Raw genomic sequence first — 26414 nt, forward strand, 5'->3', positions numbered from 1 at the left:
TTTTTAATTCATTTATTTTGAAATGCAAATGAATATTCTTTCCTGAGGGGAACTAGTCAATTTTTCCCTTTGCCTAAAACAGAAACTGCCATGTACCTATTCTCAGGGTAGCAGGTTTAGCTGTGAAGTAACTATTAAAGTTAGGATAGCCCCAGCCAGTCTGGCTCAGTGGTTAGAGTGTCAGCCCACGGACTAAAGAGTCCCAGGTTCGAATCTGACCAAGGGCACATAACTTGGTTGCAGGCTTGGTCCCGGGCCCCAGTTGGGGTGCATGCGGGAGGCAACCAATCCACACTGATGTCTTTCTCCCTTCTACTCTCTCTGAAAAGCAATGGAAAAAAGATCCTCAGGTGAGGATTAAAAAATAAAAATAAATTTAAAATAATAATAATAATGATAAAAATAAATAAATAAAGAGTTAGGATACCTCCCTTTGCCTAGTCTCACCAGTCCCCATCTTCCATCTCCCCCAATTCAAATGAGTGATAAAAAGGGGTCCTGCCAGGTATATGAACAAGATTAAAAGTGGGGATTTTTCTTTTACCCATGGAGGTAAAGAGGGCTTTCCCTGCCCCTGAGGAGTTATGAGAATGAAAAGAGAAAGTGTGGCACTTGGTGTGGTGTTCACTTCTTATTTGGAATGCTGGTGTTTGTATTTTAGGGAAACTATAAATTAGAAGTTATTACAAAGGTCACAACTTAGAAACCTATTCATCAGAAAGTGTTTATTCATCTATTTTTAAAATTAAATAAAGATGTCCCTTCCCTGAAAAAAAAGCACACCAGTATCAGGGAAGAGAACACTAAATTCTATCACATTTAGAGAGAGAAAGTTCCAAATATAAAAACCTTAACGATGTTAACCTTTTGGGAGAAATACACTTTAAAAAAAAAAAGGATCCTTTCTACCCACTCCAACCCCATCACACACCACCAAATACTACAGAGTAGGACTTTGGGGGGACTCCTTCAGATCATTTGCAAATACTATTTACTCGTTGCAATTATAAACTACTTTACAATTTGCAAAGCACTTTAAAAAAAAGTTCAATTGGTTTTTCCAAGCACCCTATGGTACAAGGGGCAGGTATTCACAATTTCACAAAAGAGAAAATGAGCCTGAGAGGTTAAGGAGCTTGCCCAAAACTAACAAGTGGCATTGTGAGAAATGGAAGCCAAGGCTTCTCATTTCCAGTCCTGAATTCTTTCCACTACATCTTACTATGACCTACTTAAAAGACATTATTCTAGTAAGGAGTGGTTAATTAACTCAATCTAAAGATATTATCTTTGAAATGGCAGCTCTCAGCAAGACAAACTACATATACTATGCACACTCCACGGTGAATTTCACTTGCTTTAGTTTACTTAAAAGGAAAATCAAATTATGCTACGACAACAAAAATACCACCAGCAGTCACGACCACTGCTTAAATGGCTTCCACAGTCCACACACAGGATAAATGCTTTATGTATATTATTTTATCCTCATAACTAATCTGAAACTATATCCCAATTTTACAAAAGAGGAAACTAATGCTGAAAAGTTAACCAGATTATAAAACTAGTAAAGGCAGTGCTCCAATGTAAACCCAGGCCTATTCCCACTCCTCAAAACCCACAAAACCATCAGATCTTCAAGTACCTGCAACGTGCCAGTTGTTAAAATATTATCTCTCTTTTTTAGTGTACATGGAGGTTCCATAAGCCACATCTATAAAATTTTAAAATGTGAGACTCACAGAGACTACTTGCGCCATGACAAACAGGCAACAACAGGCAGAGGTACACAAAAGGATCCAATTTTGCTGTCCCTTATTGTTTCAACAGCTGTACCACAGGAATGCACTAGACATTTGGTGTGCCATCAGCTTGTAAACATAAAAACCATGAGGACAAGATTTTCACACATTCAGTGATGGAACTGTAGTAACCCAATAGGTACACTGAATCTACTATAAAGGTACATAGTATTTAAGAAAACTGAAATTTTACACTCTAGCTTTGATTGCTTTCATAATCTATGACTTCGGGCTTGTTTTACACATTGTTGAATTAGAAACTATATTGTAATTAATTCCTTTATGGAAAAGTATCACCCTTCCCCCACACAAAATAATACTCATATTTTAAAAAGCTATGACGTTCATCCAGCCCAGGACCTAGTACGATGCTATATAATGAATATATTCTATATTTCCTGACTGATAACGGAGTTAAGGCTTAGGTTGGATGCTAGCAGTAAACAAGGCCTGGATTTCGATTCAGCCCTTGATGGAACAGAGGTGAGATGCCAGCCAAACTAGCATAGTGCGCAACCCCATCCTGTCAGTAAGGACTCTCAACTCCCAACTTTCATATGGTGCAAAGTACATCTATGGATTCCTAACTTTTACAATGCCACAGGTGAGAAATGAAAAGAAAAACCACATCCCCTTTAGATTCCACCAAGCCACACCATGTAGACACATTTGTGCAGAGTGAACAACCATTTTTATTCCTACCTCCCAATGAGACTTATGCTATCAAAGCTCCTATGGAAACCTAACCAAATAAGCTTTTGTGCTTCAAGGAATCTGCCAAGTGCCATGGAAATGTGAACTGGTCCAAAGGACAGTAGCATGACCAGGATGAAGGAGCTGACTGAAAGTTTTATGTACACTGAAGCCTAATTTGATTGCTTGAAGAACAAAACAAGAAAATAAATTGAGCAGTAAAGATATTCTAAAAAAAAAAAAAAAGGAAGCAAAGTGAACTTATCACACCTTAAACTATCACAGACGTAACATATGGTTATTACGAAATAACATAAAATACAATGCAACGTTCTTTGCGTGATTTTAGGGTCTAAAGTAAAATGGCAAAGTAAAAATGTATACACCAAAGGAAGATGACACCAGAAACATCTCCTTATTGATGTAAGATAAATCTGTACAGGTTCACAAATCCTTAAGGAAACTGTTGGGGCTAGCCATGTTTCAGAATAAAGAATTTTCAATTTTAGAAGAGTATAATGGTATATATACAACATTAATTTAAACCTTCCAGTAGCTTCTGAAATGTCTTTCAATCAATCACGGAAATATTTGTGCAATGAAATATACGCATATTCACATCAACTGGGATAAATCAAGACTATAAATAGCCTCACTTCTGCCACCAAACTTTTAAAAAATTTCAGTTTCCAGAACTTCTGTATTTCAGAATTAGGAAAAAAGGATTCTGGATTGTAAATTGGTTTTCTTCTCCAAAGGCAAATTGGTCCTTACAAAGTTTGCCATTTTCCTTTTCAAGTTGAGAAATACCTCCAAAACAAAAAATAAACAAAAAATCCACTTAATTAGAATTTTGCCAAAAAAAGTGTGGCTTGAGTAACTTTTCCCCTTAAACAGTTACAGAAACTATGAAATATAGAAAATACTTAGTCATAAAATTTCTGTTGGAGAAGTGAGGGAAGATTCAGAGTTTAAGCCAAACTGAGTAACATTTAATGTTTCCAGGAACCTCTCCCCAACTGCATGCAGTATCTTAAAATAATCATAGACTGTGCCTTGTATTAATTGTTTACACATGTGTTTTGGTCTCTCTTTTACTGAACCAATATTTTACTAATGAAATCATTTTTCTAAAAGGCCTTTCTTGTACATCATCTTAAACATAGCCTTCACCCACTAGGTCATTTTATTATTATTTCTGAATCTACTATAAAGATAATTCACATTCATTATTAAAAAATATGAAAAACACCACAAGTATACTTTAAAAAATCTCTAACTTTGTCATCCAAAAATAACTAAACACGTACATACACAATTCATAGTGTGCACATGTGCACATTGGATATTTTAAAAGGCAGCAAAAATGTCCTTTCTACTCTATCAATAAAAAGAAAATACTACTGCTTAATAGCACTGTTGCAAGAATTAAATAAAGAAATGTGGAAAGTTTCTGAAAACTGTGAAGTATATAAAACAATTTGCAAACTGCTAGACAGAAATTAATGAAAATGACGCTGTTGCAAGCTCTAGTCTAGAGTCAGTGGTTCTTAACTCTCGCTGCAAGAGAATCACCTGGAGAACTTTTAGAAAACACTGGTGCTTGGGTCCCTAACAGAGCAAATAAAACCAAATCTCTGGGGGGGAAGAACCTGGTATCTGTATTTGTAAAACTCAAATGACTCTAAGGTAGAACAGATTCAGAACCATGATAGCTAAGCATAAATAACTGAAGAAGTTAGAGTGAGAAGCATATAAAGAGATGGTTGCTTTCAGATTCCCCAAACTAGAGAAAATATAAATTCTACCTACTTTTAACAAAACACCATATATGGTGTGAATCTGTTTTAGTTGTTGAAAAGGAAAAAAAGATCCTTAAACATAAACCTAAAAAGACATGCACATGTACACACACAACAAAATGTTACCTGTAATAAATTCAGAATGGTGGAATTACGAGCAGTTTTCACTTTTTTGTACTTTTCTGGATTATCTAATTTTAAAAATGAAAATATTTCACTTTTATAATCTGGAAAACAATACTATAAAGCCATTATAATGCACACTACTATTCCAGGGTAGCAGGACTGTGATGTAAGACTAACTCCTGGAATTACACAAATGTAGTCATTCTTATTGTAGAATGTGAGAACTATAGTGTAGTTGATTAAATAAATCAGTCAAGTCCACCATTAAACCCTAAGCCATTGTTCAACCTCTTCATTAAAGTCATTTCTGATGCTACTAACTAATAATAATGATTTCTTTCTCCTCTAATTCCTGGACAATTCATATTTTATTTTACATAAAGTCTGAAGTCCTCTGCTCCTAATTCAGAATGCCTAGAAGATGACTGGCTTGGAAGAAGCACAATGTCTTAAAGTAGTAAAAAATTTTACCTAAAAACAAAAAACACACATCCACATCCACAAACAAAAAACAAAAAACTTTACCTACCTTGCTTGACACACACCATCTTTGATGTAATAGCTTAAAAGGTACAAAAGTGCTTTGATGGTAAATGTAATTTCATCATATACAACTGCACAAGGCAAATGTGGGTTTTAATTGCCAAGATAAAAGGGTCTGATTTTAGGAAATAAAAATGACATACACAACCTCTGAGGCTAAGCAATATTCCAGAAAGTTATGAGGCTTTCCCTTACAGCAACAACTTGGTGAGGAATAAAAGGATGTTGCAATGACTTACAAGTCCTAACAGTGTATTTTACATAACAATGCTTAAGGAGAAGCCACTAGCGCTGTTGAGAAGATAGTAAAGACTATTAATCTCTGGTATACAGGCTTCCTACAAAGAAATATGCAATTACAATGCACAAAAAGAGTTATTTTTTTAAAAAAGGTTTTTAATTGATTTTGAGAGAGGAAAGGAGAGACAGAGACAGAGAGAGAAACATCTATGTGAGAGCAACATCGATTGGCTGCCTCCTGTTTTGCCCCTATAGGAGGATCCAGCCCAAAACCCAGGTATGTGCCCTGTTGGGGAAACCGGCAACCCCTCAGTGCACAGAACGACACCCAACCAACTGAGCCACATGGGCCAGGGCCAAGAATTATTTTTAAAAGCAGCTGTTAAGAAACGCATCCTATGGCCCTCAGTAATCATTCAACAATTATTTTCTGTACATCTATTATGCGCCAAGCACTATGCTAGAAGCATTACAGAGAACAGTATAAATAAAAAGACTATGTCCTTGGCCTAGTGGGTACCCAAAAAATATCTGACAATTCTGTCCCCAAAGCCCTTCTCAATGTCAGTTTTCATTAAATTTTCCTTAACATCCAAACATACTGCAGTTAAAAAGAAAAAAGAAAAAACACACAAAAAGGCAAGAGTTACAGTATACTATAATGTATTATATTAAATGCATTTTATGTGGTTGATTATATTCTTATTTGACATAAATTTTAGAAAGCTTTACACAGTACACATGTAATTAATTATATTGCCTGTGGTATTATTAGACATCAGATGTTCGGATAAACCTATAACCCCAAATTATACCTTTTTTATAGGGGAAAAAAATCAGATTTTATATAGTGATTTGAGTCTTTTTTAAGCCTGCATGTATTGCAAATGAGTGTCAACATCAGTAAGTACTGCATTATATATAATTCTGAAATCTGATTAACCACATAAAATAACTTTGGCTGAAGTTCAGAGGTGACTCTAAAGGTTGAAAACCCAAAAGAATACGACACGCCACTATCAGGTGAACCAGAAGCAGCTTTAAATCTATAATCTCTAAAACAAGCTAATGAGTTAGCTCTACCTGTTTTACTGCTTTCTTAACACACATCCAAATAATACGATAGTAAATCTCACTAGTGAAGCTTTCTTCTAGGCCACTTACTAAAAGTTCATAGCAAAGAGAGTGTAAGACTCAGAAGGGGGACCCAGAGCATTTGCTCCCTGGCCTCTGTCGTCAGCTTGGCTCAAATGAACTCTTACTAAAAAAAAAAAAAAAAAAAGAGAGAGACCCAAACTAAGCTACAAACTGTTTTGCCAAATTAAATATATGCAAACACATTTTATAAATGTTGATCATAAATATCAGCACCCACTGCATTATCAACTTTACAAGTTTGTGCTTATAAAACCACATTTTAAAAATAGTCTGCAATATACTAAAGAATGCAGATTCCTTTTCCTCTAATCTGTCCAAACATAATCATTTAAACACAATTTTTTTTTTTTAAAGAAATAGTGAACCTGCATTTTTAAGCAAATGAGCTTAATATTTCACCTGAGTAATTTTTCCAGGCTGATGAGGCTTCTCTCTTGCTTTAACATCATTTAACTTTTATCAAAATATTTCTTTTCCTGACAAGCTATTATATTTGTGTCTTGCTGATATCTACATGACTGACTCTAGTAATTAATCCCTTTCTTTGCTCTTTTCCTTTTCTAAACTCTATCCTAAGGAGTATTTATACTAGTTGAGGGCCTATTATTTTTCCTGTTCTTTCCTTATACATCTAGTTTAGCTAAACAGAAAGTACTTTTCTTCTGGCTCTTAGCTATATATAATTATTAAATTTCAAAACTAAAAGATCCTTACAGATAATTTAGTAAAAGGTCCAACTTTACAAAAAAGGGACCAAACCCACTGAAGGAAAAGTGGTATGATCAAGATGACATTATTTTTAAGGTAGATATTGCTAAGTGAAATAAGGTTTGGCAAAAAGAACTTAATGTACTAAACTCAGCAACTAGAATGAATACCTGACATCACATTAAAATAATGAATTTCCTGAATCCTTGGTTTTAAAAGTCTATTTATCATTGATATTTAAAAGTTTCCCTATTCAAATTTGATTCCTAAGAGTTATTTTTTAACTTCTTAAAGCTGAAAATAATCTTACTTATAAAATATCTTAATTGTAAATTAACTCAAACTAGGTTCTTAGTTTGGGGTTTACATTCCTTTCTTTGCAACTCGTAGTATTTTCAGAACAATGATAAATGGAATTCGAGGAGACAAAGGCTATTTATTAGACATGTCCCAGAACGAATCTCAGGAAGTACTCAGTAGTAGCCCTGCTAGAGACAAATGACCGAATGTTACAGCTTTTAACTGAAGACCACAAGATACCTTAACATCAGAGTTACGGAAAAATTAAAGTTCAAGGATCCTATAACCCATATAAAAGAAAAAAACTAACATACTGATTTTATATCTATACTGGAAAACTTAAAAATTTTATAGTGCTGAAATTATTTCTAAAGATAAGATACTGAAAAAGGGATACGCAGAGAAATTAAAAATAGGTGAGTGAATAAATCAAAGGAGGTTTATTTAGATGCTAAAATCAATAACCAGCCCATGTAACTTGGGACTATGATTAAGATACAGTATCTGTCAAGCTACCACAATACACTGCATAAATGACAAATCAACATTACTATAGGAAATTACTGTAAGAAACAGTCAATTCCTGATGTACTTATTTCCGAATTTTTATGGTTCCTCATTCTGAAATAGCCTCTGGCTTGTCAGCAGAAGCCTCTCAGACAAGCTTCTCTAAAGACAGGGAAATGTCTCTCTCTCAATGTGCTACAATGGAGTCAGAATTACATTAAAAGCCACAGATCTTCAAGATAATTGTTACTCTTCTGAACTCCACTTCCACCTCTGCCATTCCAATGCCACCCAGAAAATGCTTCTTAGCCCTTTTCAATTTCCTTTGGCACAAATAGGGGACTCGTGCAAACCTATGAAGACCCAAAGAGTGAGATGGTATCAAGATCTGCCTGGTCCTAATACCCACACAGATTGCATAAAATCAAACTTTAATGTTCCCTTCTTTTCAAGATAAATACATTCAATCATTTTACTCTAGTTACAATCAATCTGGTCTATGGCAGACTTAATCACTTAAAGCAGTAAATAAAGTTAAGATTTTTTTAAATGCTGCAGCTGACACACTATGCATGGAACTCATAGGTAGGTACCAGGATCCAGACACCCACATCATGTTCACCCTCTGCCAATGTCCTGGTGGGAGGGAGGTAAAAAGTTGTAATTATGTTTTCAAGTAAAAGATCTCACTTACTAGAACCTTTTAAAAATATCTAAGTCCCATTTATATTGCCAATATGTTAATTTAAAACCACTTTTATCTATTCACTAAATCACCATATCCTGGAAATATATTCTGGCCTAGTTTAAAAGTTGTAGAATCAAAATCCTTAAGATATCCCTACAACTTAAAACTTTTTTTAAAGCTAACTAATCATGGATTTTCCCTACATTGTTAGTATGATTGGTGAGATCTTTTTGAATTTCACTGAAAATTAGAATGTATATGGCATAAACGCAAATTAAGTTCACCAAGTCAAACAAAATACTAAACATAAAGGTTACAGAATTGTAATATGCTAGAGAAAACAGCAAGGAGCCAAGGTGAAAGATTTGGTAGGAATTCCATCAATACTCTGCCAATTGTGGGGCAAGGTAGATATGTATTAAACTGTATTTTATTCTTTAGGTCTTCACAGTACAAAGGAAGAAACATTATGAAACTTGACATTGTAATTTTTTTCGGAAGCAATAAAGAACTGGTCTCACTTTCAGGTCAGCCTCAGCCAAATCTTAAGGGCTACAAGTCACCCAGAGCCTGGCAACAGTAACTTTTCTTCCTTGACCCATGAAGGCAGAGTGCCAGAGGGAAATAGCAAAGAGTAGCACTATATAAACAGGGCAAGTGGCACAAGAGCAGAGGCAAGTTATATAACCAAAATATATTTTAAAATATGTTCATAACTCATAACAACCTTTGCCTTTGGTTGGTTTCTTGTTTGCAGTATCAGTTGAAACAGTTAATTCAATATTATCGGGATCGCCTCCTTCCTCTTCAATAGCCTACATTAGAAAGAGAAGTTAATATGCTACACAGTCTATCTAAACTTATTTTATAAAAAAGAAAAAAAACAAAAACCTCAAGCCTCAAGACATTAGAATTGCCAGTCATTTCATAAACCGACTTCAAAAACAGCAATTAAACTACACGACTGAGAGGCACTTTCAGGGGGAATATGATTAGGTATCAATCTCACATGGAGTTTTAAATACTACCGACTCGAAATAATTATCATCATACTGAACAAAAGTCTAAATATTCTCGAATGCAGAAAAGTTGCTTGCTACGATAGCAAATAACTAAAGGGAGCTTTCCTGACTTCTGTAATGCAAACTTATTTCTCCTCCGCTACAATTCCAACGCTCACTCAAATAAACCGGAAAGATAATCAGGGATGAAAAAGCAGATTATTGAGCTGATGCAAAAACTGAAATTCCAGCGGAAAACAAACCCTTTCTCCAACCCACCCATCAACTTCCACTACCAATCCCCTCCCCAAGATGGGGAGGAAACGGTTGGGCTCAATTAAACGGTAACTTCGCAGAAGTCACCAAAGTAACCAGTTCCCTCCGAGGTCAAGAAATGCACGCGCTCACCATCGCGACAGGCTGGGTGAGGACCGAGCGCCTCCCGGGTCTCCACGATCGCCCTTGGGAGGCCGCGCCGGCCGACCGCAGCCCTCGCAGCCTGGCGGGGACGTCCCGGAGGAGACAGGGGCGCGCTCGGCTGCGGCGGCGGATCCCGGGCGGCTCGCGGGCGGGTCGCAGGCCCTGCCCCGCGCGAGGGCGGGGGCGCCGCGGGAGGGTCCTCGTCCACCCCGCAAGCGCGGGCGCCGCCCCGGACCACCCCACCGCGTGGCCTCGCGAGCCCCGGCGGCTGCGGACGGCTGGGAACTGCGGCGCAAGGTGGGGCGCCCAAGCACGGCCTAAGCTCCCCTTCGCGGACCTCGCCGGGCCTCACCTGCTTTAGTCGGGAGACGAGCACAGTCTTGACTCCGGTGATGTCTAAGTTCCGCCGCTTCAGCTCGGACTTAAGATCGATGACCCGCAGATCGGTGATCTTTTTGCCTTCAGCCTGACCCGAGGCAGGCGACGCTGCCACGGCACCGGTGGCGGCAGCCATTTTAGAAGAGGAGCGCGCTGCCGAGGCAGCGAGTGAGCTGCAGGGCGGCGGCAGCAGCACCAGCTTCGATCCAGGCCTCCGGGCCGCCGGCGTCGCGCAGCGCTGTGCACAATGAGCCGCTGGCTCCGCCCCCTTTCCGCCACCCCGGCGCAACCTGCAGCCGCACCCGGCACCCGGCACCCGGATGACGGTCGCGCGTGCGCACTGGCGCGGGGCGCCCAGGAGGCGCTCCCCCTGCTCCGCCTCGCCGGCCGCCGCCACCTGGGCGGTGCGTCCCGGTGCGTGTGTCGGGAGGTCGGGCTCGTCCGACCGCACCGTCGCCTTGCGGCGGCTGCCCAGCAGCTGCGATAGCCATTTTCTGGCACGGTCTCTAATCTTGAGCAACAGCGGTGTGGTAGGCACTGCACGGCAGAGATAGCTCCCGCGTTACTCAACACGGACCAAGGGGCATGTGCGCGCCCTCAGCCTCTTCAAGGGAAATATACTTTATCAGTTGTGCTAAATAATCGAAAAACTGCCCTGGCCGGTTTCGCTCAGTGGTTAGAGCGTGGGCCCCCAGACGGGAGGGGCGCGGGTTCAATTCAGGTCAAGGACCTGTACCTGGGTTGCAGGTTCTGATCCCCGGCCAGGTGGGAGCGCAGGCGGGAACCAATCGACCAATCGATGTCTCTGTCTCTCCCCCCCTCCCCCTCCCCCCTCCCCCCCTCCCCCTCCCCCCTCGCGCCCTCCCCCCTCTCCCCCCTCCCTCCCTCCCTCTCCCCCCCTCCCCCCTCCTCTCCCACTCGCTATAAAAATAAAAATATCCTGGGGTGAGGATTTAAAAAAAAAGGAAAAAAGGCCGGTTCCTCAAGTTCCAAACCCTAGGGCGGTTATAAGAATATAAAAACTGTGGAAGTGTAAAGGGCTGGCCTGGCCTGGCCTGTGTGAAATGCCCCACTAGCTGTTTGGGGAAAACAGTCCTGCACCCCAAGGAGTTTATTCTGCCCTGCTCACTGAAGAACAGGACAACTTTCCAGTTTGCCATACTCTCTGGTGGACCTGATGGCTCGAAATCGATCACTGAATGAGAAAGGTAGTTTGTAAGTATTTGTTACCATTCTTACATACTGCGCTCACTGTTTTTGCCCTCCCAAAATTTGGGATCCCAAGAACAGCCAGCATCTTCTTACAGGCGACTGGCTTGTGCAAGTGAATACCTATTTGTAACTTTAGCGAGTATTATTATGGAATAAAACTAGAAATTCCGTAAACTGAGTATGTATAACACACAATTAACTATACTGGCATTTTCCTGGTTTTATAAAATTTAAATTGATGGGGTCTGTCTCACTTTAGGATGCTTTTTCTGATTGACTAATTAGATCAAAGGAATAAAAAGCAGACATTATAACCTGACATTTAGGTAGTTCTTTGCTGCTTACACCACACTTTGACATACAATAACCCACTTAATCCTTCCGGACTGTGTGAGGTCAAATTCTGTGAGGTTTACGGAGATTAAAAGGCTTGCTCACATTGCTGGTATGTGGCTGAACTGGTGCTCAAATCCGGGTCTCCTGGTTCCAAATCTAGCTCTGTCTCTACTGCAACTTAGTTCACAGTCATAGAATTTTAGAATTCAAAGAATCTTTAGAAGTCTTCTAGTGCAATCCTTCCTCTATTTTTTTTTTTTTAATATATTAAGATTTTAAGAAATTTATCTAGGGGCCCACAACTTGTCACTAAACCTCGAATCTCATTCCAGTGTCTTTCCCACTCAGCCACCCTGCTCCCACCTTCTGTGGAGCTTATACTAAGAAGGCTTATACTAACCAAAAGCTAACGTTATATATAAAGTGAATGAGTTTTTCTTTGTCTGAAAATAATCTACTAATGGAGTTATATCAAAATGGAGATCTGTGCCTTCTGATCTGATGCACTCGAAAAGAACTCATCACCTGCCAAAAATGCCAAGAATGTTTACCCTGAATCTCACGAGCAAATAGTAAGACAAATCCAATTGTAGGACATTCTACAATTCTGGATTCTTTAAAAAAAGCAATATCATGAAAGTGTTAAAGAACAAAAATTTAATCAACAATTTGAAGATTTAATTGGCTTTATTGAGCGACCACAAACCTGGCTGAAAGTAGAGAGGTACTCTTAGAAACCACAAATGGAAAGGTTTTTTAGGCAGAAACTGGGTGGGACTAGAAAGCTATTAGCAAAAGAAAAGAAAGGATTGTTTCAGGTAAGGTTGCCTTCCCCTAAGGGGGTCTTATCAAACTGATTTCCCCAGTTTCCTTTGAGGGATGGAGAGGAACCATGTGACAGATTACCTCAATGCTACTGACCAGAAAATTCCAAATTTACCAATTAAGGTTACATTTCTGGAGAAGGTTGAAACTGCAATTAGTCAGGTATTATGTCTAGGTTTGCACTTGCCCATGTGACTCCATTTTGGACCTGGATTGTCTGGATTTCAGTCATTTTTCTTGGACAAATGCCCAGGGGTGAACGGTATGTGAAACAAAAGGTTACTATTCCTAAAGGAAAAAGAGCTTCTAAAAGTAGAAAAGAAAAAGTCATGTGGTATGTATATTTTATTTTTTTAATAAACTGCCAAACATTTCAAGTGTGACTGTACTATTTTATATTCCCACTAACAATTTCTGAACTATCAAGCTTTGCCACGTTCTAACCATTGCTTGGTATTGTCACATTTTAAAAGTTCAGCTGTTTTAATAGGTACTTAATGATGTCTTATCAAAAGTTGTGGTTTATTTTTTTATTTTATTTTAGAGGAAGAGAGAGAGAGATACATCAATGTGAAAGAGAAACATAGATCGGCTACCTCCCTGACTGGGATCGAACCCAAAACCTGGGTATGTGTCCCCACCGGGAATCAAACCAACAACCTTTTAGTGCACAGGAGGATGCTCAACTAACTGAGCCACAGCGGCCAAGGCAAAAGTTGTGATTTTTTTATTTTAAATTTATCTTTATTGTTGAAAGCACTACAGCTGTCCCATTTTTCCCCCAATTGACCCCCTCCACCTCGCTCCCCCACCCAAGGCCTTTACCCCATTATTGACTGTGTCCATGGGTTATGCATATATGCATATAAGTTCTTTGGTCAATCTCTTCCCACCCTCCACCCTCCTTCCCTCTGAAATATGATCGTCTGTTCCATGCATGGGTCAGTGTCTCTGGATCCGCTTAGTATGTCAGATTCTTTTGTTCATTAGCTTCTTGTTAAAGAAGACCCTTCAACATTTCACATAGTACTGGTCTGGTGGTGATGAACTCCTTTAGCTTTTCCTTGTCTGAGAAGAGCTTTATCTGACCTTCAATTCTAAATGATAGCTTTGCTGAGTAGAGTAATCTTGGTTGTAGTTCCATGTTTTTCATCACTTTGAATATTTCTTGCCACTCCCTTCTGGCCTGCAAAGTTTCTGTTGAGAAATCAGCTGACAGTCATATGGGTGCTCCGTTGTAGGTAACTAATTGCTTTTCTCTTGCTGCTTTTAAGATTCTCTCTTTGTTTTTAACCTTTGGTATTTTAATTATGATGTGTCTTGCTGTGGGCCTCTTTGGGTTCCTCTTGTTTGGGACCCTCTGTGCTTCCTGGACTTGTAAGTCGATTTCTTTCCCCAGGTAGGGGAAGTTTTCTGTTATTATTTTTTCAAATAGGTTTTCAATTCCTTGGTCTCTTTCTTCCCCTTGTGGCACCTCAATAATATGAATGTTGGGCCTCTTGAAGTTGTCCCAGAGGTTCCTTATACTATCTTCATATTTCTGGATTCTTTTTCCTTTTTGCTCTTCTGGTTGGGTGTTTTTTGTTTCCTCATGTTCCAAATTGCTGATTTGATTCTCAGCATCCTCTACTCTCCTGTTGGCTCCCTGTAAATTATTCTTCATTTCGGTTTGTGTAGCCTTCATTTCTGATAGGTATTTTATTAGGTCATTGATGGTCTCAGTTGTTTTCATAATAGTCTTACTAATATCCTTGAACATCCTTATAAACAAAATTCTGAACTCTGTATCTGTTAGCTTGCTTGGTTCTATTTCATTTAGTTCCTTTTCTGCATATTTCTTCTGTTCTTTCCATTGTGACGTGATTCTTTGCCTCTACATTTTGGCTGCTTCCAGGTGTTTGTTTCTATGTATTAGGTAGAGCTGCTATGTCTCCTGGAATTTGTAGAGTGGCTTTGTGTAGTAGGTGTCCTGTAGGGTCCAGTGGCTCAGCCTTCCCAGTCACCTGAGCTGGGCCTTCTAGGTGCTCCCCTGTGTGGGCCGTGTGCACTGTCCTGTTGTAGTTGAGCCTTGATTGCTGTTGGCGTCCCTGGGAGGAATTGACCCCCAGGCCAGTCGGCTGTGAGGACCAGCTACAGCTACAGGCAAAGAGCTGCTCTGCTGGAGACACCTCTATGGATCAGGATTTACTTCAGTGGAGCTTTGGTGTTCACCAGGTGTGCCCCTTGAGTGTGTCACTTGTGGATGTGGCAGGGTTGTAATCCAGCGTGGTCGAGTCTGACCACCAGGTGCACTGTCTCTGGGGCCTCCCGGGAGGTGCAAAGTCAGACTGTGCCAGTGCCTTGCCCAGGGCCAGCCAGCATGAGCTACACAGCAAACTGTAGTTGGCTGCTACTTGTGCCGGGCTTGGAGGTGCCCAGGAGAGGCCAAGCTATGAGCCAGTGCAGGCTGCTGCTAGTGCCAGGCCTGGGGCCCCTTATCAAGCCGTATGGGGCCCGCTGCTGCTTGTTTGAGAGATTTTAGGAAAGTCCTAAGCATAAGGCTCGAGAGGCCACTTGCACAGAAAAGCCCCTGGAAATGGCCTGGATGAGCTTGCAGGTGGGGAGGGGCGGGGCCTCCGGGAATCACAGGGCGGGGCCAAAGGTGTGAGTCAGGCGCTGGCGATTCAAATATGGCGGCTGCCTGCCGGCTGTGTGCGGGGAGGACTCGCCAAAGGAGCCATGGCCTCTGCCAGCCCTTCTGCCTGGGAGGAAGCTGCCCCTCCAGCTCTTGCCCCAGTTTCAGGCAGGTTAGTTCCTCCCCAAGTGTCCCAGGTCCTTTCAGGCCGCTGCCCGGCACTGGGCTCAGAGAGAGCGTCCGAGTGAGTCCGTGCCGGGCCCTTTAGGAGGAGCTGCTGGGGCTCCCGCAGCCTCCGCGACCCTCAGGGACAGTCCCGCTGGTTTCACAGCCCGGAGTTGTGGGGACGTCTCTTCCTGGCCCTGGAGCCCTGGGCTGGGGGCCTGCTGTGAGGCTGGGGCCCCTCACTCCTCTGGGAAACCGCCGCTGAGATGTCCCTCCCGGGTTTAACCCTCGGCACTGGATGTGGGCCAGCGGCTGTGTCTCCATGATTCAGCCCCGATCCGCCCGGTCTCCGCCCCTCCTACTGGTCTCGATGCTTCTTCAGTTCCCTGGTTGTAGGGCTTCTGTTCATCCAGATTTCAGGAGTCTCTGAGTGCTGGTGGTTCTGTATTTTAGTTGTAATTTTTTAAAAAATATATATCTTTATTGATTTCAGAGAGAGGAAAGGAGAGGGAGAGAGAGACAGAACCATCAATGATGAGAGTCATTGATCGGCTTCCCCCATGCACACCCCCAACTGGGAATGGAGCCCGCAACCCGAGCGTGTCCCTGACTGGGAATCAAACCCCGATCGCGTGGATCCTAGGTCGATGCTCAATCACTGAGCCACGCCCGGCCGGGCTTAGTTGTAATTTTGATGTGGTTGTGGGAGGCGGCGGGTGCAGCTGTTACCTACGCCGCCATCTTGTTTCTCTTTCCAAAAGTTGTGATTTTTTGTAGCTAAAGTGAATCCATTTCTAACACCAGGATAAATTCCAAATAGCTTACATATTTAAATATGAGATAAAGTCCTACAAGTTCTGGAAGAGAATATTGGTGAATTCTCAGTTCCTGGCAACCACTGATCCGATTTCAGTCACTATATTTTGCCTTTTACAGTTTGTCAAATAAATGGAATCACATAGTATGAAGCCTTTTGTTTTTGGCTTATTTTACATAGTTTAATGCTGTTGAGATCCATCCATATTTTTGCATATATTACTACTTTCTTCTGTTCAGTGGCTGAGCAGTATTTCATTATAGGGTTGTGCCACAGTGTGTTTATCCGTTAAACAGTTGATGGGCATTTGGGTTGTTTTGAATATTATGAATATAATCGCTATAAACATTAACATACAAGTATTTTTGTAGGCATGTTTCATTTTTCTTGAGTAGTTACCTAGAAGTGGGTGGTATGGTAATTATATATTTAACTTTAGGAGAAACTGCCAAACAGTTTTCAAGATATTCCATTTTGTATTCCCACCAGCAAGAGCCAAGGGTTTCAGTTGCTCTAAATTCTTGTTAGCATTTAATATGGTCAGTCATTTTTGTTTTTTAAACTTTAACCACTCTAATAGACATGTATTATTTTATTGTCATTTTGTTTTATTTTATTTTATTGTTAATCCTCACCAGAGGATATTTTTTCCACTGATTTTTTTAGAGAGGGGGGAGAGAGAGAAAGAAATATCAATGTTAAAGAGACACATTGATTAGTTGCCTCCTGCACTCACTGTGCCAGGCCCGGGGATCAAACCTGCAACCCAGGTATGTTCCCTTGACCGAGAATGTTCAAACCTCCACCCTTTGGTGCATGAGCCAATGCTCTAACAGTTAAAGCACACCTGCCAGGACTTATTGCCATTTTAATTTGCATTTCTCACCTAATAATTTTGGATACGTTTTCATGTGCTTATTTGCCATCTGTATATGTGGTAAGGTGTTTGTTCGAATCTTTTGCTCATTTAAAAAATTGGGTTGTTTGTCTTAGTATTATTGAGTTTTAAGGGTTTTTTAATAGTATCATGTAAGTCCTTTTTTAGATATGTCACTTTCAAATATTTTCTCTTGGTCTCTAGCTTCTACTATCATTTTATTAGGAGTACTTTCAAAAAAAAAGCAGGACTTTGAAACTTCAAGAAAGGTTAGTGTATCAATTTTTTCATAATTCATGTTTTTTGCATCTTATCTAAATATTTGCCTAACCCAAAATCACAAACTCTTTTTCTGATGTTTTCTTCTAAAAGTACTATAGTTTTAACTCTTAAGTCCCTTTTCCGTTTTTTTAAAAAAAATATATCTTTATTGATTTCAGAGAGAGGAAAGGAGAAGGAGAGAAAGAGATAGAAACATTAATGATGAGAGAGTTGTCACTGATCGGCTACCTCCTGCACGCCCCCGACTGGGGGTGGAGCCCGCAACCCGGGCATGTACCCTGACCAGGAATCGAAACCCGATCGCCTGGATCCTAGGTCGATGCTCAACCGCTGAGCCACACCCTGCTGGGCGACAGTAATTCTTCTTTTCCAATCCCTGTGTCTTTCATTTCTTAATCTTGCCTTATTTCACAAACTTGAACCTCAGAGCAGTGATGAAGTGGGGAGAGCACATATGCTTGCATTGTTCCAGATTTTAAGAGAAAAGCATTTAGTTATTCAACATAAGTATAGGTTTTTCATAGATGCCCTTTATCATGTTGAAGATTATCCCTTCTAGTCCTAGTTTACTGAGAATTATCATCACTTTTGGATGCTGAATTTTGTTAATTAATGTTTCTATATCTATTGAGATGATTGTGTGGGGTTTTGTTTGTCTTTGACATGATAAATTATATTGATTGATTTTTTTTTTAGTGTTGAGTCAATTTTGCATTCTTGTGATAAACTCCCACTGGAAAATTAAAATGTTTCTTAAAATTTTTGTGTTCCATAAATTATATATTATCTTTTTAAATATTGCTGAGTTATATTAGTTAACATTTTGTTAAGGATTTTTAAAAATTTATTTGAGAGAGAGAGAGGGAGGGAGGGAGGGGGAGAGAAAGAGAAACATTGATTTGTTGTTCCACTAATTTATACATTCATTGGTTGACTCCTGTATGTGTCCCACCAGGGTTTGAACCTGCAACCCTGGCGCAGCAGGACAATGATCCAACCAACTGAGCTACCCGGGCAGGCCTTGTTAAGGATTTTTTAATCTTTGTTTATGGGGTATGAATTTTTCTTTTCTTGTAATATCTTTATCTGCTTTTGGTGTCAGGGTAATGCTGGCTCTATAAAATGATTTGGGAAGTGTTCCTTTCACTTTTGTTTTTGTTAAAGTGTATATAGAATAATTTTCATTTTTCCTTCCTTATATGATAGGCAGAGTTCCTGATTGAAGCTCTCTAAGCCAAAATCAATTTCTTCACTACATATATGGTTCCTCAGGTGGTTTATTTCTACTTGAGTGAGCTTTGGTAATTTATGTTTTTCAAGGAATTTGTTCCTTTCATCTAAGTTATCAAAAATATTGGCATAAGGTTGTTCCAGGTAAAAAGAAAATTTTTGTTTTTCTAAGAGACAAGTTAGCAGTATAGTGAAGTGCCCCCCCACCTTTTTTCTTAACATTTTAGGTTGGCATGAAGCTAAAAGTTTGTTAACTTTTGTTGTCAAAAACGTGTTGTCAGTATATTCTCATACATTGCTGACTGGAGAATAAATTTACCTCTATAGAGCTCAATTTGAAAATAAGTAACAAAATTACAATACATGAACCCTTTGGCCCAGAAATTCTACTTATCAATAATCATATATTCTTCTAGGTAGTAACATACTAATGGGAAATAGCATATGTACCAAGATATTTATTGCAACATTATAATAGCAAAATTGATAGAAACAACCCCAAAATTCATCAACAGTACAGTTACATAGCAGAATGCTCTGCACATTTTTTTAAAAAGTGTGTGTTTTTTCAATATGTCACCAGCCACGAAGCTGCTGCTCTCCTATGGTCTTGTCCTTTGGCCTGAGCCCACTCAGCCAGTTCTTCACTAGCTCATAGTTGAACTAATACAGGGCTGAAAAGGGCACATTCTGAAGGTCAGTGGGGCCCCAGCCCAGCCCAGCCACAGTGAGCACCCACAGTGAGCACCAGCCAGCTGGAGCCACTGCGGCTCAGACACAGGCTTCCAGCTTCCGGTATGACACATGCTGAGCCTGCAGCTTTGTCCCTACCAGCTCTAGGGGGTGGGCCACAGTCACCACGCCCAAGTGGGCCAGTGCACCAGCTACCATGGGTGCATAGCTTGAGTTGGTTGTACGACAGGTGGTGAAGTAGACTGTGATGGTTTGGCACAGTTATCACCAGGGTGGCTGGGAAGTCACTCCACAGGGTCCTGGTGCCCTCATGTCTCACAATCTTCACAAAGGCATTGGTGGTGTCATTGAAGCGAGTGGGGTCCTGAAGCCAGGTGGCACAGTAGGCACCATTTGGGTACAGGAGCTACAGGAGCTGCACCATTTGGGTACAGGAGCTCCGGGAGCGGCAGTACAGGAGGCACATCCTGGGTGGGTCGGAGAAAGGCGGGCAATTTGGCGTAAGAGAGGCTCCAGAGTCTGGAGGGAGCATCAGCTCTCTGGTCACTGAGGGGTGTTGAGACTGCAGGCAGACCTTCACCATGTCCAGGGGGGGTCATGAAGAGGGATGTAACCACAGCTCCAGCAGCTGAGGCCATCATTTGTTGGAGAAGACTAATATCCCCAGGGTCCTGATCAAACATCTTGTAGTTTCAGTTCTGGCTCTAGGCTGTTACTGTTTACATACTGATCAGCAATAAATGAGGGTTCCATTTCTCCACATCTTTTCCAACACCTGTTATTGTGTCTTTTTTTTTTATTATAGCCGTACTAGTGGGTGAGAAGTGGTTTCTTTTCTTTTTTTATTATTGATGTTAGAGAGAGAGAGGAAAGGGGAGGGAGAACCATCAATTTGTTGTTCCACTTATACATTCATTGGTTGCTTGTTGTATGTGCCCTAATCAGAGATCAAACCCACAACCATGGAGTATTGGGATATACCCTCACCAATTGAGCTACCTGGACAGTGAAGTGGTTTCTTATTATAGTTTTAATTTTTATTTCCCTAATGACTTACGATGTTGAGCACATCTTTCCATGTGCTTATTCCAGTCATTCATATATCGTCTTTTGTAAAATATCTGTTCAAATTTTTGCCCACTTATAAATGGGTTGTTTTGGGGTTCCTTTTAAATTTCTATTACTATTTTTCTATTTCTGGAATTTCCAATTGGTACACTTTATATCCATCTACTTTTGTTTTATTTGTCTGTTTTATAATTTCTTATTTTTCATATATATTACTTTTTTGTTGATCTCATTGAGGATCCTCAACAATTATATTTTCTTAGTTTTTTTATTGTAGAAAATTGCAAACATAGACAAAAGTGGGGAAAAAGAAGATATATAATGAACACTCATAAATTCATCACACAGCTTAATATGTCTCCCATCTCTTTTTAAAATTGATACTCTTAAAAACCTTGTCCTAGGCTACTCAAGACATACCTATTGAAATCCTTCCCACGTGTAACCAGTTTCCCCTTGTAGATGGCACTGTGGGAATGCCAGTGCTTGTTTATGTCATGCAACAACTGGTCCCTTTATACTAGTAGTACAAGGTTCTAAAATCCATGATCTTTGTCTTACCCAGCTATTGGACTTTGGATAAACTGTACATACCAGCAGGACAGGAGGAGATGATATGCAGGGTATTTTACCTATAGAAGAACACTCTTGCAAAACTCATCTCATCTTGGTGAGAAAGCAGATGGCCCTAAACTTCCTAGAGGGTTTTTCTTGTTGTTTTAATCCTCACGCCAGGATATTTTTTCCATTGCTTTCCAGAGAGAGTGGAAGGGGGAGAGAGAGAAACATCGACATGAGACAGATCAATTGGTTGCCTCCACACGCACCTGACTGGAGCCTGAGGCCAGGGATCGAACGTGCAACCAAGGTACGTGCCCATGACCAGGAATCGAACTGAGGCCCTTCAGTCCGCTGGCTGATGCTCTAACCACTTAGCTAAACCGGACAGGGCTTACCTCCTTTCTTAAAGAGTTACAGAAGGATCCCACTGTGGTACAGGTCTCATCAGTGTCCTTCCCTTCATGAAACTCACCATGATAATTATTGTAGGGATGTTGTTAAGAATGTTGTTTACTGTCACACATTATTCCTTTAATAATAATATTTCTTTCAGGCATCAATGTAAGGAAAATTTCTGCTCTGTCATATATTCCCTTATTTACACTTGTGAATCTGATTGCATTTCCCTGCTGGCTTTGGCTGAAAGGAATCTAAATGTGTGGCTAATGTCTAGAAATTGTCCAGGATTCTATGGTATGTATTTCTGTGTCACAGTTACCTCTGACTAAATTTTGCTATTTGCACTTATTTTCCATTGTGTTTAAAAGTCTTAATCCATTCAGGTTTCTACACTTATATGTGTTCATGTAAGCTATCACAAATGCTGTTAGAGGATAGGGTTGGCATGTTTGCACACATAAGTAAATATAATAAAAGATGTTTCACTTAAAGTGGCACTTGAAGCAACGAATTGGTGAATACTTCACATTCCAAAGTGCAGTCATAGTTTCAGATTTTTAGACTGCATCTCTCAGCTCATTTTCTCATTGTTAGGACTTAGGTTTTCTTTACATAAACCAAAAGTGAAGCCGTAGAAAATACTCTTTCTCCAACAACAAAAATATTTTTAATGTGAAACTTCTCTTGGTATACTCCTTGCTTTAACACTTAATATTGAACATAGGCAAGCATACTGAAACTTTCTCAGCCATAATTTTCTCATTTATACTGTGAATAAAGCCTACTTCACTTAATGACCAGTTCTAGGAGAAAAGACACAGTCGATTCTTTCTACTAATTAGCTTGCTATAAGATGTTGGACAAGTTACTTGGTCTCTCTAGAGTTTGCTTTCCTCTGGTGGAAGACAGGATGACTGCAGTACATATTCACGCAAAGATGAGTAAAGCAGATGACTTGTCCTTTAGAGTCACTGCAGAGTGAGAGACAGAACAGTAAATGGGCTAATTAAATAAAATGTGATAAGAGCTCTAATAGAGGTTATAAACATAATTTTAGTGATACAGAGGAGGGAAATGGGCTCTAATGGCAAAGGCAGAGGAAGATTCAGAGGCTATGACATTAACTTTCTTTGTTCCTTGTTTTAGGGGAAAAGGCATTTGTCCTTCACAATTAAGTATGATGTTAACTGTAGGTTTTTTATAGATGCTTTTTTTTTTTAATTGAGGAAGGCCCCCCCCCCCATTCTTAGTTTACCCTGAGTTATCATGAGTGGATGTTGAATTTTGTCAAATGATTTTTTTCTGAATCTATTGAGATAATCACATAATTTTTCTTTTTTAGTATAATATGGTGAATTATATTGACTACTTTTGATTATTAACTCAACCACGTATTCCTGTGATAAAATACACCTGGTCACAATGTATTATGTATCTTTATATATCACTAGGTTTGATTTACTAAAATTTTGTTAAGGATAGTTGCATCTATGTTCATCAAGGATATTGGTTCATATTTTCTTTTAATTTCTTTGGTTTTGGTTTTAGGGTAATACTGGCCCCATAGAATGTGTTGAGATGTGTTTACTCATCTCTTTTCTACAAGAGTTTGTGTAGAATTGATATTATTTCTTCCTTAAATATTTTGTAGAATTCATCAGTGAAGCCATCTAGACCTCAAGTTTTCTCTAAGGAAGTTACAAAACAATGCATTCAATGTTTGGATCTGAAGCAATAGCCTCTCTCTTATTCCTGATGTTGGCAATTTCTTTCTTCTCTCTGTTATTAATCCCTAAAGAGTCTGGTTAGTGGTTTATCTATATTATTGATATTCTCATAGAACCAGCTTTATGTTTCACTGATTTGCATATATCCTTTCAAGTTAGTATTTTTGTTTTTGGATAAATACCCAGAAGTAGAATTGCTGGATCATATGATGGTTCTGTTTTTAATTTTTTGGGGAACCTCCATACTGTTTTTGTAGTGGCTGCACCAATTTTACATTCCCACCAACAGTGCACGAAGATTTCTTTTTTTTTTCCTTTCACATCCTCGCCAGCTCTTGTTATTTCTTGTCTTTTCTTATAAAAACCATTCTAATAGGAGTGAAGTATTATTTCATTGTGGTTGTGATTTGCATTTCCCTAATAACTAGTGATGTTGAACATCTTTCATATGCCTGTTGGCTGTCTGTATACTTTCCATGGGAAAACATCTTTTCAGATCTTTTGCCCATTTTTTAATTGGATTGTTTGTCTTTTTGCTATTGAGTTGTACGAGTTCTTTATATATTTTGGATATTAACCCCTTATCAAATATATGATTTGCAAATATTTTGTTACATTCAGCAGGTTGCCTTTTTATTTTGTTGATGGTTTCCTTTGCTGTGCAGAAGCTTTTTCGTTTGATATTGTCCTACTTGTCTATTTTTGCTTGTTTCTTTTACTTTTGGCATAAGATTCAAAAAATCAACGCCAAGGCCTATGTCAGGGAGCTTACTGCCTACATGTTCTTCTAGGAGTTTCGTGGTTTCAGGTCTTACATTCAAGACTTAATTCCATTTTGAATTGATTTCTGTGTATGGTGTAACATAGCAGTCCAGTTTTATCTTTTTGCATATGGCTGCCCAGTCTTCCCAACACCATTTATTAAAGAGACTGTCCTTTCCCCATTGCATTATATGGCTCCTTTGTAAAAAATTAATTGCACAGCCGGGCCAGTGTGGCTTAGGGGTTGAGCGTCAAACTAGGATCCAGGAGATCGCAGTTTGATTCCCAGTCAGGGCACATGCCCAGGTTGTGGGCTGGATCCCCAGTAGGGGGCATGCAGAAGGCAGCTGATCAATGACTCTCTCATAATTGTTTCTATCTCTCTCTCCCTCTCCTTTCCTCTCTCCAAAATCAATAAAAACATATTTAAAAAATTAATTGTCCATATATGCATGGGATAATTTCTGTGATCTCTATTCTGTTCAATTGATCTATGTGTCTGTTTATGTCAAAACCATACTGTTTTAATTACTATAGCTTTGTAATAGAGTTTGAAATCAGGGAAGTCCATGTGAAATCCATATCCTTACTGATTTTTAATCTATTCTATCAGTTATCTGCAGCAGAGTGTTAAAATTCCCTTGCCAGCTTGGATGAGTAGTTAGAATGTCAGCCTGCGGACTGAAGGGTCTTGGGTTCGATTCCAGCCAAGGGCACATACCTCTGTTGCAGGCTCAACCCCTGGCCTGGGTTGGGGCACATATGGGAGGCAACCAATCCATGTGTCTCTCCCACATTGGTGTTTCTCTCTCTCTCCATCTCTCTCTTTTCTCTCTCCCTTCCACTCTTTCTGAAAAAGCAGTGGAAAAAATACCCTCAGATAATGATTAAAAAACAAAACAAAAAAAAATTGTTACTTTGGGGTTGCCTCCCTTAGTCACCCTGACTGGGGATCGAACCGGCAACCTAGGTATGTGCCCTGCCTGACAGGGAGTCAAACCTACAACCTTTTTGGTGTACAGGATGACACTCCAGCCAACAGACCACTCAGCCTGGGCCTATCAGATATTTTAACTCTAGGATCGGCCCTCTATAACTTCTACCTTTTCTCTCGTATTCATTTTCCTTTCTGTGTTGCTACATCCTGGAAGATTTTCTTGCTTTTATCTTTCAACCTTTCTATGGAGTTTTAATTTCAGAAATTATCATTTTCATTTATAAGCATTCCTTTTTGCTTTTTTCATGGCATCTTTTTCCTTGTGTAAGGATGCAGTATCATTTTTAATTTCTGAGGCTCTTAGTGCTTTAAAATAATTTTTTTCTGTTTGTTAAATTATCTCTACTCTCTATGGTCATTTAAAAAATGTTCATCTGGGTCTCTTTCACATTAGGTTTCCCCCAAATATCTGGCATATCTTGGTAGTCAATAATACTTTTAAACGATGTAGTATAAAACTAAACATGAAGTCTGTGTAAAATGGCGATGTGTCCTGCCAGGCAAGTGTAGGCAGGTGGAGCCCATGAGTATTCAAATGTGAAGTATTTAGTGTGGGTTGTCACACCAGCTGCTCTAGTTTGGAAAACTAGTTCAATATTTCTTAGAACTCCCTGCTCTTGTTTGTAGCCTAGGACTTGAAAGGCTAGATGCCATATGTTCTTTACGTGGTGAAGAGAGGCATGCAGAGGTTTGACCATGCCATATTTAGACTTACAATTGCACGAATCTCTTCCTTTTTTATTTCTACTTTTTTTTTCTTGACCTCCTTTGTCTTTGGTCCATGTTCCTAGACTGGAGTATTCCGCAAGCCATATCAGCTCCCTCGTTGGTGCAGCCTCTTTGATAGTATTTCCTGGTCTAGCTTTTTTTTTTTTTTTTTTCTCTGAAACAACAGTTGCTAGTTCTGATTTCTATCTTTCAGATACTTGGTGGAATAACTTGCTCATTGATGACCTCCCATTTTCATGTTGCTTTGGGTTTGTACCTTTTTCATTCTCTTATCATTTGTTGGGGTGATGTGTATGATAAAAACATGTGACCCATCTGTTATTTTCTACCAGGTGGAAACACTTAATTGAATAATTTTTAATGAATATTTTCTGTATGAAGTTTCTCTTAAATGTGCATCTTTGAGGAAAAAATGCTAGAACTTTAGATGTTCTGAAAAATGAACTTAATATTGAGATGTTTAAGTAATTTTGATTCAGTAGGTGGCACTCTTTCCTAGTTTAACTCAGTCCTAAATCAGTGTTTGACTAGTTCAGAGTAGAAAGATTTTGTTTATCCTTATAATTCAAATAAATAAGGTTTCAGAGTTTGGTCATCAGCAACTTTGACCAATTTATATTTTCAGAACTTAAAAAATTTGCCCTGGCTGGGTAACTCAGTTGGGTAGAGCATTGTCCTGATACACCAAGGTTGTGGGTTCGATCTTCAGTCAGGGCAACCAATGAATGCATAAATAAGTGGAACAGCAAATCAA

At 39.7% G+C, this 26414-nt stretch overlaps 1 protein-coding gene and 1 pseudogene across 5 annotated transcripts in view; both read right to left on the bottom strand.

Moving 5' to 3' along the window:
* SLTM (SAFB like transcription modulator) overlaps nt 1-10647 on the bottom strand; it is a 43787-nt gene extending 33140 nt beyond the window's left edge. For all 4 annotated transcript variants that reach the window (XM_081147384.1, XM_081147383.1, XM_081147382.1 and 1 more), the window contains exons 1-2: nt 10341-10647; nt 9295-9382 (exon numbers count right to left, since the gene is read on the bottom strand). In XM_081147384.1, coding sequence (XP_081003510.1) covers nt 9295-9382; nt 10341-10502 — 250 coding nt within the window. In that variant the 5' untranslated portion in view covers nt 10503-10647. The remainder of the gene's footprint in view (nt 1-9294; nt 9383-10340) is intronic.
* Nucleotides 10648-19300: 8653 nt separating this feature from the next.
* Nucleotides 19301-20100, bottom strand: LOC308551595 (mitochondrial glutathione transporter SLC25A39 pseudogene; annotated as a pseudogene). The gene is made up of 2 exons: nt 19873-20100; nt 19301-19823 (listed from the first exon to the last, which is right to left on the bottom strand). The product of its transcript is annotated as a mitochondrial glutathione transporter SLC25A39 pseudogene (transcript).
* Nucleotides 20101-26414: the final 6314 nt, after the last annotated feature.

This window comes from Miniopterus schreibersii, assembly GCF_964146895.1.
Source record: "Miniopterus schreibersii genome assembly, chromosome: 1".
Classification (NCBI taxonomy): Eukaryota; Metazoa; Chordata; class Mammalia; order Chiroptera; family Miniopteridae; genus Miniopterus; species Miniopterus schreibersii.